The sequence below is a fragment of the Scomber scombrus genome, unplaced genomic scaffold (assembly GCF_963691925.1).
Source record: "Scomber scombrus unplaced genomic scaffold, fScoSco1.1 SCAFFOLD_101, whole genome shotgun sequence".
NCBI classification, from domain to species: Eukaryota; Metazoa; Chordata; class Actinopteri; order Scombriformes; family Scombridae; genus Scomber; species Scomber scombrus.
The window spans coordinates 37,501-53,076 of NW_026910215.1; the positions used below are offsets into that span (position 1 = coordinate 37,501).

Here is a 15,576-nt window from a genome sequence, read left to right on the forward strand (position 1 = left end):
TAGTGTAGCTGAATGCAGGTGTAGCTGAATGCAGGTGTAGCTGAATGCAGGTGTAGTGTAGCTGAATGCAGGTGTAGCTGAATGCAGGTGTAGTGTAGCTGAATGCAGGTGTAGCTGAATGCAGGTGTAGTGTAGCTGAATGCAGGTGTAGTGTAGCTGAATGCAGGTGTAGTGTAGCTGAATGCAGGTGTAGTTTAGGATTGGGTGGAATCTATTGAGTCATTCATGACATTTCACTAGTTAAGAAGAAGTTTGACTATAAATCAAACTTCAGTGTTGATGATTATTTATTGAACATCAAAGCAAACATTCATTCTTATCTCAAATGAACGAGTGAATACGTCACAGAGCTTTACTTTAACAGGGTTAGCAACATGTCTGAGCACTTTTTAGCTTCGTCAATTTAAAATAATGTTTAGTTTTTGAATGAATGAAACCCAACCCCTCCACCATGATAAGCTAGTAGCTTATGTTAAATACATATTTTTTTATCTGATTAATCGATTATCAAAATAATGGTTAGTTGCAGCTCTGATTGGAAGGTACCATGAAGTTGACCCATAATGCTCTCTGCTGGAACCCAACGAGTCACAACGTTAGCTAAAAGGTTTCTGTCCATTGAAACTGTAAAAGGCTTTTAATTTGAAATCAAAACAGGAAATGTTTGTTTATGTGAACCCTAACCCAAAACAATGCTTTGTACTAAAATATACCAGTTATACATATTTATATAAGTAAACTTATAGATAAATAGAGAGGGATTAGAAGTGAAGGCAGGCGCTAACGTCACCGTTAGCAGTGTGATGCTAACATGTAGCAGAATGTCCTTTGAGGCTTTTTGGTGGTGATGAATGCTGATTGGCTGCTGCCCTGCCTGAGGTGCATGTGCCACAAGCTCTGATTGGCTGAGCGTGCCGTTGCCGTGGCAACGAGCGGCCATGATGCTTTGCTGCTGATGAACATGAGGACAGATGATTACTTCCTTTGGGGGGGGGGGTCACCTGAGTGTAACACTGACATCACTCTGTGTGTGTGTGTGTGTCTGTGTGTCTGTGTGTCTGTGTGTCTGTGTCTGTGTCTGTGTGTGTGTGTGTGTGTGTGTGTGTGTGTGTGTGTGTGTGTGTGTCTGTGTGTGTGTGTGTGTGTGTGTGTGTGTGTGTCTGTGTGTGTGTCTGTGTCTGTGTCTGTGTGTGTGTGTGTGTGTGTGTGTGTGTGTGTGTGTGTGTCTGAGTGTGTGTGTGTCTGTGTGTGTGTGTCTGTGTGTGTGTCTGTGTCTGTGTCTGTGTGTGTGTGTGTGTGTGTGTGTCTGTGTGTGTGTGTGTGTGTGTGTGTGTGTGTCTGTGTGTGTGTGTGTGTGTGTGTGTGTGTGTGTGTCTGTGTGTGTGTGTGTGTGTGTGTGTGTGTGTGTGTGTGTGTGTGTGTGTGTCTGTGTCTGTGTCTGTGTCTGTGTCTGTGTCTGTGTCTGTGTGTGTGTGTGTGTGTGTGTGTGTGTGTGTGTCTGTGTCTGTGTCTGTGTCTGTGTCTGTGTCTGTGTCTGTGTCTGTGTCTGTGTCTGTGTCTGTGTGTGTGTCTGTGTCTGTGTCTGTGTCTGTGTCTGTGTCTGTGTCTGTGTCTGTGTCTGTGTCTGTGTCTGTGTCTGTGTCTGTGTGTGCGTGTGCGTGTGCGTGTGCGTGTGCGTGTGCGTGTGCGTGTGCGTGTGCGTGTGCGTGTCTGTGTCTGTGTCTGTGTCTGTGTCTGTGTCTGTGTGTGTGTGTGTGTGTGTGTGTGTGTGTGTGTGTGTGTGTGTGTGTGTGTGTGTGTGTGTGTGTGTGTGTGTGTGTGTGTGTGTGTGTGTGTGTGTGTGTCTGTGTCTGTGTCTGTGTCTGTGTCTGTGTGTGCGTGTGTGCGCGTGTGTGCGTCTGTGTCTGTGTGCGTGTGTAGATATGGGCACAGGTCTGTATGGAGCATCGAAGGCCATAGCTGTCAGTGACCTCATCACCACGGTAACACCTGAGAGGAGGACTGAGGCAGGTAAAGAACCAATCAAAAGACGTGAATCAGATCAGGTGACAGGATGAAGCAAACCCACACCTCCTTCTGTTTCCTCTCCTCTAGTTGAGGAAGTGTTGATGGTGGAGGAGAAGGTGCAGGAAAGGATGGAGGAGGAGACACAGCAGCAGCAGGAGGAGGAGGAGGAGGAGGAGGAGGAAGAGGAGGAGGAAGAGGAGGAGACCAGAGCGACAGAGATTTCTCCTCCAACTCCTCAGAAACACGACACCAAGGTAAAACACCTGCAGCAGCTGCAGCTTCCATCACGTTGTTTAAATTCACACATCGTGTTTCTTTATTCAGACTGAGCTGACGGACACGGCTGTGGATGGAGACCTGACCGAGGTACTCTATTACTCTATTACTCTATTACTCTGTTACTCTATTACTCTGTTACTCTATTACTCTATTACTTTATTACTCTATTACTCTGTTACTCTATTACTCTATTACTCTGTTACTCTGTTACTCTGTTACTCTGTTACTGTATTACTCTGTTACTCTGTTACTCTGTTACTCTGTTACTCTATTACTCTATTAGTCTATTACTCTATTACTCTGTTAGTCTGTTACTCTATTACTCTATTAGTCTATTACTCTATTACTCTGTTACTCTATTACTCTATTACTCTATTACTCTATTACTCTGTTACTCTATTACTCTATTACTCTATTAGTCTATTACTCTATTACTCTGTTACTCTATTACTCTATTACTCTATTACTCTGTTACTTTATTACTCTATTACTCTGTTACTCTATTACTCTATTACTCTATTACTCTATTACTCTGTTACTCTATTACTCTATTACTCTGTTACTCTATTACTCTATTACTCTATTACTCTGTTACTGTGTTACTCTATTACTCTATTACTCTATTACTCTATTACTCTGTTACTCTATTACTCTATTACTTTATTACTCTATTACTCTGTTACTCTATTACTCTATTACTCTATTACTGTGTTACTCTATTACTCTATTACTCTATTACTCTATTACTCTGTTACTCTATTACTCTATTACTCTATTACTCTGTTAGTCTATTACTCTGTTACTCTATTACTCTATTACTCTGTTACTCTATTACTCTGTTACTCTATTACTCTGTTACTCTATTACTCTATTACTCTATTACTCTATTACTGTGTTACTCTATTACTCTATTACTTTATTACTCTATTACTGTGTTACTCTATTACTCTATTACTCTATTACTCTATTACTGTGTTACTCTATTACTCTATTACTCTATTACTCTATTACTTTATTACTCTATTACTCTGTTACTCTATTACTCTATTACTCTATTACTCTATTACTGTGTTACTCTATTACTCTATTACTCTATTACTTTATTACTCTATTACTCTATTACTCTGTTACTCTATTACTCTATTACTCTATTAGTCTATTACTCTATTACTCTGTTACTCTATTACTCTATTACTCTATTACTCTATTACTCTATTACTCTGTTACTCTATTACTCTATTACTCTATTACTCTGTTACTGTGTTACTCTATTACTCTATTACTCTATTACTCTATTACTCTGTTACTCTATTACTCTATTACTTTATTACTCTATTACTCTATTACTCTGTTACTCTATTACTCTATTACTGTGTTACTCTATTACTCTATTACTCTGTTACTCTATTACTCTATTACTCTATTACTCTGTTAGTCTATTACTCTGTTACTCTATTACTCTATTACTCTGTTACTCTATTACTCTGTTACTCTATTACTCTATTACTCTATTACTCTATTACTCTGTTACTCTGTTACTCTGTTACTCTATTACTCTATTACTTTATTACTCTGTTACTCTGTTAGTCTGTTACTCTGTTACTCTGTTACTCTATTACTCTATTACTCTATTACTCTATTACTCTGTTACACTATTACTCTGTTACTCTATTACTCTATTACTCTGTTACTCTATTACTCTGTTACTCTATTACTCTATTACTCTGTTACTCTATTACTCTATTACTCTATTACTCTGTTACTGTGTTACTCTATTACTCTATTACTCTATTACTCTATTACTCTGTTACTCTATTACTCTATTACTTTATTACTCTATTACTCTGTTACTCTATTACTCTATTACTCTATTACTGTGTTACTCTATTACTCTATTACTCTATTACTCTATTACTCTGTTACTCTATTACTCTATTACTCTATTACTCTGTTAGTCTATTACTCTGTTACTCTATTACTCTATTACTCTGTTACTCTATTACTCTGTTACTCTATTACTCTATTACTCTATTACTCTATTACTCTGTTACTCTATTACTCTATTACTCTGTTACTCTATTACTCTATTACTTTATTACTCTGTTACTCTGTTAGTCTGTTACTCTGTTACTCTGTTACTCTGTTACTCTATTACTCTATTACTCTATTACTCTGTTACTCTATTACTCTATTACTCTATTACTCTGTTACACTATTACTCTATTACTCTATTACTCTATTACTCTGTTACTCTGTTACTCTATTACTCTGTTACTCTATTACTCTATTACTCTATTACTCTGTTACTCTGTTACTCTGTTACTCTATTACTCTATTACTCTATTACTCTGTTACTCTATTACTCTATTACTCTATTACTTTATTACTCTATTACTCTATTACTCTGTTACTCTATTACTCTGTTACTCTATTACTCTGTTACTCTATTACTCTATTACTCTATTACTCTGTTACTCTGTTACTCTATTACTTTATTACTCTGTTACTCTATTACTTTATTACTCTGTTACTCTGTTACTCTATTACTTTATTACTCTGTTACTCTATTACTCTATTACTTTATTACTCTGTTACTCTGTTACTCTATTACTTTATTACTCTATTACTCTGTTACTCTGTTACTCTATTACTTTATTACTCTATTACTTTATTACTCTGTTACTCTATTACTCTATTACTTTATTACTCTGTTACTCTATTACTCTGTTACTCTATTACTCTATTACTCTGTTAGTAGATAGAATGATTATACACTTCTAATATAAACTTCTCTCTCAGTCTGATCAGGATGAAGATTTGAAAACTCAGGTAAAACTAATGTGTTCACCTGTCCTCCCACCTGTCCTCTCACCTGTCCTCTCACCTGTCTTCTCACCTGTCCTCTCACCTGTCCTCTCACCTGTCCTCTCACCTGTCCTCTCACCTGTCCTCCCACCTGTCCTCTCACCTGTCCTCCCACTTGTGTTCTCACCTGTCCTCCCACCTGTCCTCCCACCTGTCCTCTCACCTGTCCTCCCACTTGTGTTCTCACCTGTCCTCCCACCTGTCCTCCCACCTGTCCTCTCACCTGTCCTCCCACTTGTGTTCTCACCTGTCCTCTCACCTGTCCTCTCACCTGTCCTCTCACCTGTCCTCCCACCTGTCCTCTCACCTGTCCTCTCACCTGTCCTCTCACCTGTCCTCTCACTTGTGTTCTCACCTGTCCTCCCACCTGTCCTCTCACCTGTCCTCCCACCAGTCCTCCCACCTGTCCTCTCACCTGTCCTCTCACCTGTCTTCTCACCTGTCCTCTCACCTGTCCTCCCACCTGTCCTCCCACTTGTGTTCTCACCTGTCCTCTCACCTGTCCTCCCACCTGTCCTCTCACCTGTCCTCTCACCTGTCCTCCCACCTGTCCTCTCACCTGTCCTCCCACCTGTCCTCCCACCTGTCCTCCCACCTGTCCTCCCACTTGTGTTCTCACCTGTCCTCTCACCTGTCCTCTCACCTGTCCTCTCACCTGTCTTCTCACCTGTCCTCTCACCTGTCCTCCCACCTGTCCTCTCACCTGTCTTCTCACCTGTCCTCTCACCTGTCCTCCCACCTGTCCTCCCACCTGTCCTCTCACCTGTCTTCTCACCTGTCCTCTCACCTGTCTTCCCACCTGTCCTCCCACCTGTCCTCTCACCTGTCTTCTCACCTGTCTTCTCACCTGTCTTCTCACCTGTCCTCTCTGCCTCCAGGAGACGTTGGGGAGTCCTGAAGACGAGCAGAAACCTCTGAGCAGTATCAGCGCTCTCAGACGCTCCTTCTTAGAAGGAGGAGGAGAAACAGGAGGGATGACAGAGTGGGAGAAACGTCTTGCCTCCTCACCGTTACGACGAATCGACGACTCCCCGATGATCGAACCCCTGGAACCAGACGAGGTGAGACAAGAGAGTTAGAGACAGATAGAATACGCCCCAACCCACCCCGCACTGTTTCATCCCGATGCCAAAACAGAAAGCAGTGTCCAGCAGGAGGCAGTGTGGAGCTGCAGTGTGTCCAGCAGGAGGCAGTGTGGAGCTGCAGTGTGCAGTGTGTCCAGCAGGAGGCAGTGTGGAGCTGCAGTGTGCAGTGTGTCCAGTAGGAGGCAGTGTGGAGCTGCAGTGTGCAGTATGTCCAGTAGGAGGCAGTGTGGAGCTGCAGTGTGCAGTGTGTCCAGCAGGAGGCAGTGTGGAGCTGCAGTGTGCAGTATGTCCAGTAGGAGGCAGTGTGGAGCTGCAGTGTGCAGTGTGTCCAGCAGGAGGCAGTGTGGAGCTGCAGTGTGCAGTGTGTCCATTAGGAGGCAGTGTGGAGCTGCAGTGTGCAGTGTGTCCAGCAGGAGGCAGTGTGGAGCTGCAGTGTGCAGTGTGTCCAATAGGAGGCAGTGTGGAGCTGCAGTGTGCAGTGTGTCCAGTAGGAGGCAGTGTGGAGCTGCAGTGTGTCCAGTAGGAGACAGTGTGGAGCTGCAGTGTGCAGTGTGTCCAGTAGGAGGCAGTGTGGAGCTGCAGTGTGCAGTGTGTCCATTAGGAGGCAGTGTGGAGCTGCAGTTTGCAGTGTGTCCAGCAGGAGGCAGTGTGGAGCTGCAGTGTGTCCAGTAGGAGGCAGTGTGGAGCTGCAGTGTGCAGTGTGTCCAGCAGGAGGCAGTGTGGAGCTGCAGTGTGTCCAGCAGGAGGCAGTGTGGAGCTGCAGTGTGTCCAGTAGGAGGCAGTGTGGAGCTGCAGTGTGCAGTGTGTCCAGCAGGAGGCAGTGTGGAGCTGCAGTGTGTCCAGCAGGAGGCAGTGTGGAGCTGCAGTGTGTCCAGTAGGAGACAGTGTGGAGCTGCAGTGTGTCCAGCAGGAGGCAGTGTGGAGCTGCAGTGTGCAGTGTGTCCAGCAGGAGGCAGTGTGGAGCTGCAGTGTGTCCAGTAGGAGGCAGTGTGGAGCTGCAGTGTGTCCAGCAGGAGGCAGTGTGGAGCTGCAGTGTGCAGTGTGTCCATTAGGAGGCAGTGTGGAGCTGCAGTGTGCAGTGTGTCCAGCAGGAGGCAGTGTGGAGCTGCAGTGTGTCCAGTAGGAGGCAGTGTGGAGCTGCAGTGTGTCCAGCAGGAGGCATTGTGGAGCTGCAGTGTGCAGTGTGTCCATTAGGAGGCAGTGTGGAGCTGCAGTGTGTCCAGTAGGAGGCAGTGTGGAGCTGCAGTGTGTCCAGTAGGAGGCAGTGTGGAGCTGCAGTGTGTCCAGCAGGAGGCAGTGTGGAGCTGCAGTGTGCAGTGTGTCCAGTAGGAGGCAGTGTGGAGCTGCAGTGTGCAGTGTGTCCAGCAGGAGGCAGTGTGGAGCTGCAGTGTGCAGTGTGTCCAGCAGGAGGCAGTGTGGAGCTGCAGTGTGCAGTGTGTCCAGCAGGAGGCAGTGTGGAGCTGCAGTGTGTCCAGTAGGAGGCAGTGTGGAGCTGCAGTGTGCAGTGTGTCCAATAGGAGGCAGTGTGGGGCTGCAGTGTGCAGTGTGTCCAGTAGGAGGCAGTGTGGAGCTGCAGTGTGCAGTGTGTCCAGCAGGAGGCAGTGTGGAGCTGCAGTGTGCAGTGTGTCCAGCAGGAGGCAGTGTGGAGCTGCAGTTTGTCCAGCAGGAGGCAGTGTGGAGCTGCAGTGTGTCCAGTAGGAGGCAGTGTGGAGCTGCAGTGTGCAGTGTGTCCAGCAGGAGGCAGTGTGGAGCTGCAGTGTGTCCAGTAGGAGGCAGTGTGGAGCTGCAGTGTGCAGTGTGTCCAGTAGGAGGCAGTGTGGAGCTGCAGTGTGTCCAGCAGGAGGCAGTGTGGAGCTGCAGTGTGTCCAGTAGGAGGCAGTGTGGAGCTGCAGTGTGCAGTGTGTCCAATAGGAGGCAGTGTGGAGCTGCAGTGTGCAGTGTGTCCAGTAGGAGGCAGTGTGGAGCTGCAGTGTGCAGTGTGTCCAGCAGGAGGCAGTGTGGAGCTGCAGTGTGCAGTGTGTCCAGCAGGAGGCAGTGTGGAGCTGCAGTGTGCAGTGTGTCCAGCAGGAGGCAGTGTGGAGCTGCAGTGTGCAGTGTGTCCAGCAGGAGGCAGTGTGGAGCTGCAGTGTGTCCAGTAGGAGGCAGTGTGGAGCTGCAGTGTGCAGTGTGTCCAATAGGAGGCAGTGTGGGGCTGCAGTGTGCAGTGTGTCCAGTAGGAGGCAGTGTGGAGCTGCAGTGTGCAGTGTGTCCAGCAGGAGGCAGTGTGGAGCTGCAGTGTGCAGTGTGTCCAGCAGGAGGCAGTGTGGAGCTGCAGTGTGTCCAGCAGGAGGCAGTGTGGAGCTGCAGTGTGTCCAGTAGGAGGCAGTGTGGAGCTGCAGTGTGCAGTGTGTCCAGCAGGAGGCAGTGTGGAGCTGCAGTGTGTCCAGTAGGAGGCAGTGTGGAGCTGCAGTGTGCAGTGTGTCCAGTAGGAGGCAGTGTGGAGCTGCAGTGTGTCCAGTAGGAGGCAGTGTGGAGCTGCAGTGTGCAGTGTGTCCAATAGGAGGCAGTGTGGAGCTGCAGTGTGCAGTGTGTCCAGTAGGAGGCAGTGTGGAGCTGCAGTGTGCAGTGTGTCCAGCAGGAGGCAGTGTGGAGCTGCAGTGTGCAGTGTGTCCAGCAGGAGGCAGTGTGGAGCTGCAGTGTGCAGTGTGTCCAGCAGGAGGCAGTGTGGAGCTGCAGTGTGCAGTGTGTCCAGCAGGAGGCAGTGTGGAGCTGCAGTGTGCAGTGTGTCCATTAGGAGGCAGTGTGGAGCTGCAGTGTGCAGTGTTTCCAGCAGGAGGCAGTGTGGAGCTGCAGTGTGTCCAGCAGGAGGCAGTGTGGAGCTGCAGTGTGCAGTGTGTCCAGCAGGAGGCAGTGTGGAGCTGCAGTGTGTCCAGTAGGAGGCAGTGTGGAGCTGCAGTGTGTCCAGCAGGAGGCAGTGTGGAGCTGCAGTGTGTCCAGCAGGAGGCAGTGTGGAGCTGCAGTGTGCAGTGTGTCCAGCAGGAGGCAGTGTGGAGCTGCAGTGTGTCCAGTAGGAGGCAGTGTGGAGCTGCAGTGTGCAGTGTGTCCAGTAGGAGGCAGTGTGGAGCTGCAGTTTTAGCTCTTTTTCCTCCTATGCGCCATTTTTTCTTCGGACTCTGCCTGTATGTCAGTTTACTCTGACATATAATATCTAATTTTATCAGAGACTGTTTGACTTTTAACTCTGTGTGTGTGTGTGTGTATGTGTGTGTGTGTGTGTGTGTGTGTGTGTGTGTGAAGCCTTCATTTGATGAAATGTCTCCTGAGTCTCCGCTGAAGTCACAAGAACAAAAAACCTTCAGAGAACACAACCTGCTGAAGGTGTTTGTCTACCTGTCTGTCTACCTGTCTGTCTACCTGTCTGTCTACCTGTCTGTGTACCTGTCTACCTGTCTGTCTACCTGTCTATCTACCTGTCTGTCTACCTGTCTGTGTACCTGTCTACCTGTCTGTCTACCTGTCTATCTACCTGTCTATCTACCTGTCTGTCTACCTGTCTATCTACCTGTCTGTCTACCTGTCTGTCTACCTGTCTATCTACCTGTCTGTCTACCTGTCTGTCTACCTGTCTACCTGTCTACCTACCTGTCTGTCTACCTGTCTGTCTACCTGTCTATCTACCTGTCTATCTACCTGTCTACCTGTCTGTCTACCTGTCTATCTACCTGTCTGTGTACCTGTCTACGTACCTGTCTACCTGTCTGTCTACCTGTCTATCTACCTGTCTGTCTACCTGTCTGTCTACCTGTCTATCTACCTGTCTGTCTACCTCGCTGTGTACCTGTCTACCTGTCTGTCTACCTGTCTATCTACCTGTCTGTCTACCTGTCTGTCTACCTGTCTATCTACCTTTCTGTCTACCTGTCTATCTACCTGTCTATCTACCTGTATGTCTACCTGTCTGTCTACCTGTCTATCTACCTGTCTGTCTACCTGTCTGTCTACCTGTCTACCTGTCTGTCTACCTGTCTGTCTACCTGTCTGTCTACCTGTCTACCTGTCTGTCTACCTGTCTGTCTACCTGTGTACCTGTCTGTGTACCTGTCTGTGTACCTGTCTGTGTACCTGTGTACCTGTCTGTCTACCTGTTTACCTGTCTACCTGTCTGTGTACCTGTGTACCTGTCTGTCTACCTGTCTGTCTACCTATCTACCTGTCTGTCTACCTGTCTACCTGTCTGTCTACCTGTCTGTCTACCTGTTTACCTGTCTACCTGTCTGTGTACCTGTGTACCTGTCTGTCTACCTGTCTGTCTACCTGTCTGTCTAGCTGTCTACCTGTCTGTCTACCTGTCTGTCTGTCTAAACTTTTGCCTCTGACACATTATGATCAAACATCTGAAACTATTTACAGGAACAAAAAATATGTAATAATATAGATATATAACCTCTCTGTAGAGCCTCAGATATATAACCTCTCTGTAGAGCCTCAGATATATAACCTCTCTGTAGAGCCTCAGATATATAACCTCTCTGTAGAGCCTCAGATATATAACCTCTCTGTAGAGCCTCAGATATATAACCTCTCTGTAGAGCCTCAGATATATAACCTCTCTGTAGAGCCTCAGATATATAACCTCTCTGTAGAGCCTCAGATATATAACCTCTCTGTAGAGCCTCAGATATATAACCTCTCTGTAGAGCCTCAGATATATAACCTCTCTGTAGAGCCTCAGATATATAACCTCTCTGTAGAGCCTCAGATATATAACCTCTCTGCATAGCCTCAGATATATAACCTCTCTGTAGAGCCTCAGATATATAACCTCTCTGTAGAGCCTCAGATATATAACCTCTCTGTAGAGCCTCAGATATATAACCTCTCTGCATAGCCTCAGATATATAACCTCTCTGTAGAGCCTCAGATATATAACCTCTCTGTATAGCCTCAGATATATAACCTCTCTGTAGAGCCTCAGATATATAACCTCTCTGTAGAGCCTCAGATATATAACCTCTCTGTATAGCCTCAGATATATAACCTCTCTGTAGAGCCTCAGATATATAACCTCTCTGTAGAGCCTCAGATATATAACCTCTCTGTATAGCCTCAGATATATAACCTCTCTGTAGAGCCTCAGATAGGGTTAGGGTTAGGGGGTCAGGGGTCAGAGACTGAATGTTTATTAGAGAGATTTCAGACACAACATTTATTTTTCAACCTGCATCTTATTTTCTTGATTGGTCGTGAGTTGAAGCCCCGCCCCCTCACAGCTGTTCTTTACTTCCTGTTTCAGATGTCGGAGAAGGTGGAGACGCTCTTCCTCACGACCGAGTCACATGATCAGGACCAGCCAATAGCGGACCAGCCTCAGGTAGCAACAGGAAATATAGTAGGCCCGCCCCCTTTTAACCCCCCTCCCCCCCCACCAGGGGCCTGCATGACGCATGTTGATGATGTCACAGACGAATGGGTCAGTGATGATGACAGTAATAATGCTAATGATGCTAAGTGGGCTAAACGTGAGGCGAGCGATGATGATGTCAGCGATGATGAAGCTAGCAGCCAGGCTAGCGAGGATGCTATCAGCGTGCTAGCGCAGACGGCGGTGGACGAAGTTCTGCAGGCCGCCAGGCGAGCTAACGAAGCTAACGATGCTAACCAGGATAGCATGAGTGCTAACGGTGACAGTCCTCAGCCAATCAGAATGCTATCTCCAGGTTACCATGACAACGATGATGACGAAGACTCAGAGGACGAAGACGATCCCGAATCTCAACCGGAGGTACCAGATCCACCTGAGACCCAGATCCACCCCTGACCCAGATCCACCTGAGTCCCAGATCCACCCCAGACCCAGATCCACCTGAGACCCAGATCCACCCCAGACCCAGATCCACCCCAGACCCAGATCGACCTGAGTCACAGATCCACCCCAGACCCAGATCGACCTGAGTCCCAGATCCACCCCAGACCCAGATCCACCCCAGACCCAGATCGACCTGAGTCACAGATCCACCCCTGACCCAGATCCACCTGAGTCCCAGATCCACCCCTGACCCAGATCCACCTGAGTCCCAGATCCACCCCAGACCCAGATCCACCCCAGACCCAGATCGACCTGAGTCACAGATCCACCCCAGACCCAGATCGACCTGAGTCCCAGATCCACCCCAGACCCAGATCCACCCCAGACCCAGATCCACTCCAGACCCAGATCGACCTGAGTCCCAGATCCACCCCAGACCCAGATCGACCTGAGTCCCAGATCCACCCCAGACCCAGATCCACCCCAGACCCAGATTCACTCCAGACCCAGATCGACCTGAGTCCCAGATCCACCCCAGACCCAGATCGACCTGAGTCCCAGATCGACCTGAGTCCCAGATCCACCCCAGACCCAGATCCACCCCAGACCCAGATCGACCTGAGTCCCAGATCCACCCCAGAGCCAGATCCACCCCAGACCCAGATCCACTCCAGACCCAGATCCACCCCAGACCCAGATCCACCCCAGACCCAGATCCACTCCAGACCCAGATCCACCTGAGACCCGACCCCTGACCCTGTTACCTGTCAGTGGGGTAAATGTGTGAAACAGGAAGTGAACAGGATGTTTGGACTAAATGAGTTTTGTTGTTTGTGTTTCAGGAAGTGACGAGAAAGACTCTGACGTACGAGACTCCCGGGGTAAGACCTGATCCCTGACTTATATTCAGAGCATCATGTGACCTGATCCCTGACTTATATTCAGAGCATCATGTGACCTGATATCTAACTTATATTCAGAACATCATGTGACCTGATATCTAACTTATATTCAGAACATCATGTGACCTGATATCTAACTTATATTCAGAACATCATGTGACCTGATATCTAACTTATATTCAGAGGAGCATCTTTGTGTGTTTTAGGGTCATTTGGACTCTGACCCTCCTGCCGGACTCCTGCTGAGCTCTCAGACCTTCACTGCAGAAACCGCCAACACCACCACCACCACACACATCACCAAGGTAATACCAGTCACCATGGCAACACACCACCACACACATCACCAAGGTAACAATAGAAACACACCATCACACACACATTACCATGGTAACCATGGTAACAGTCTAACACGGGATCCTGTCTCTGCAGACCGTCAAAGGAGGAGTTGCAGAAACCAGAATCGAGAAGAGAATCGTGATTTCTGGAGATGCAGAAATTGACCACGACCAGGTGAGACATCCGATCCTATCGCGGGTCCTGAATTAACCCGGGTCCTGAACTGGCTCAGGACAGTCCTGGTCAGACCTGAACCCAGACCCAGAACTGGACTGACCCTTGTGTCCCTCTTTAAGGCGCTGGCAGCGGCGCTCAGCGAGGCGCGGCGGCAGCATCCCGAGCTGTCTGTCACGCGGGTCGTTGTCCATAAAGAAACGGAGGTCTCTCCTGATCATGTGATTGATTAATGACATCACAGGTACCAGGGAGGCCACGCCCCTACAGGTGGGGTCTCAGGCTAGATGCTGATTGGTTGGCTGCACAGTGGCTGATTGGTGCATGGAGCCATTCATAACTTCCTGTTTGCATGTTTGATCCACATGAACACTATCAGTAGAGATGTCAGGCTCTGATTGGCTGGGAGGGACATCACAGAAAAGTCCTGATTGGCTGGGAGGGACATCAAAGAAAAGTCCTGATTGGCTGGGAGGGACATCACAGAAAAGTCCTGATTGGCTGGGAGGGACATCACAGTAAAGTCCTGATTGGCTGGGAGGGACATCACAGTAAAGTCCTGATTGGCTGGGAGGGACATCACAGAAAAGTTCTGATTGGCTGGGAGGGACATCACAGTAAAGTTCTGATTGGCTGGGAGGGACATCACAGTAAAGTTCTGATTGGCTGGGAGGGACATCACAGTAAAGTTCTGATTGGCTGGGAGGGACATCACAGAAAAGTCCTGATTGGCTGGGAGGGACATCACAGAAAAGTCCTGATTGGCTAAAACATTTGGGAGGAACTACAGAGGACAGCACAGAGCTGCAATGATCTGTGTTGCTAACACGATGACATCATCATCGTCCTCTGAAGAGTCTGGTTTCAGTCCCAATGACGGCGTGTGGCAAACAAAAACACAGATCTGACATGTTAGGGGTGCTGACCAATAGGAGCACAGCGTGCTGTCAGGTGGATGTACCTGCAACCTAACTTGCTATGCTACGCTAACACTTAATGGCATGATCACACTCAGCTCACTGATTGGTCGCCATCACACATGGAGATCTTTACTTCCTGTGTGATGGCGCTCTGTCACCACAAGATTTCATTTGATTCATTTTGTTTCTTTGTGTTCATTTACATACATTTGATTTAGATGTGACACAAAGAGTGACATCATCATGTGATCACATGATTACAGGATGAACATTTTTATTATTATTCTGTTTCTCTTTCAGGACTGAATCCTGAAGCCTCTGTTGCATCATGGGAGTTGAAGTCCAGACTACAGAGCCACCACAGACAATGTTTGCAGCAACACCCTGAGGACATTAATGGAAGTGATCTACAACACACCTGTATACCTGCGTGCACAAGCACACACACACACACACACACACACACACACACACACACACACACACACACTGGAAGACCCAGCAGTGTTAGGTAGTTACTGTGAACACATTCATATAGAACCAGACATCATTCATGAGTTCAGATACTTTAAAAAACCTCACACAGACAGGTGAGACACAGACAGGTGAGACACAGACAGGTGAGACACAGACAGGTGAGACACAGACAGGTGAGACACAGACAGGTGAGACACAGACAGGTGAACTTCACATTAAAAACCAAAACTAGACCTTCTGCTGCATTCACTTTAAACTAGCCCCCCCCCCCCCCCCCCCCACCCCCACCCACCTGACAGGTTTAAGCAGACATCTGATTGGCCGGGTGACTCAGGTATGTTTACTCCTGATCATGTGACAGGAGACAGCGGCTTCATGAAACACTGGTCACCTCATGAGGTCACCTGACTCTTATCTGTCTCACCTGGTAAGGTCAGGTTACTAGTAGCTAAAAGGGACCTTTATTCTGAAAGTCTGGTGCGAACTGTTTCCTGTCTGTAGTGTAAAATGACATGATTGCTAGCACTGTAACCACTCACTATATAGCAGCTAAAAATTAAGCTCTCTATTTACCCATAATGCAATAGTAATGTGCCATTTTCTCATCTCGCCATGGAAACCCTCATTATGAATTATTTTACTCAACTATCGATTTATTTATTGATTTCTGTGTTTATTTATTTATTTATGAACAAGATCTGTGATTGTGTTCCCCCCTCCATAACTACAGACCGCTCCCCCCG

The 15,576-nt window shown here is 47.4% G+C and overlaps 1 protein-coding gene across 1 annotated transcript in view; it reads left to right on the forward strand.

Moving 5' to 3' along the window:
* LOC133976808 (protein 4.1-like) overlaps positions 1-13,669 on the forward strand; it is a 28,675-nt gene extending 15,006 nt beyond the window's left edge. The window contains exons 14-24 of the mRNA XM_062415006.1: positions 1,921-2,010; positions 2,095-2,261; positions 2,332-2,373; positions 5,086-5,115; positions 6,030-6,212; positions 9,513-9,593; positions 11,509-11,589; positions 12,864-12,902; positions 13,130-13,228; positions 13,356-13,436; positions 13,559-13,669. Of these exons, the coding sequence (XP_062270990.1) occupies positions 1,921-2,010; positions 2,095-2,261; positions 2,332-2,373; positions 5,086-5,115; positions 6,030-6,212; positions 9,513-9,593; positions 11,509-11,589; positions 12,864-12,902; positions 13,130-13,228; positions 13,356-13,436; positions 13,559-13,669 (1,004 nt within the window). The remainder of the gene's footprint in view (positions 1-1,920; positions 2,011-2,094; positions 2,262-2,331; positions 2,374-5,085; positions 5,116-6,029; positions 6,213-9,512; positions 9,594-11,508; positions 11,590-12,863; positions 12,903-13,129; positions 13,229-13,355; positions 13,437-13,558) is intronic.
* The last annotated feature ends 1,907 nt before the right edge of the window (positions 13,670-15,576 follow it).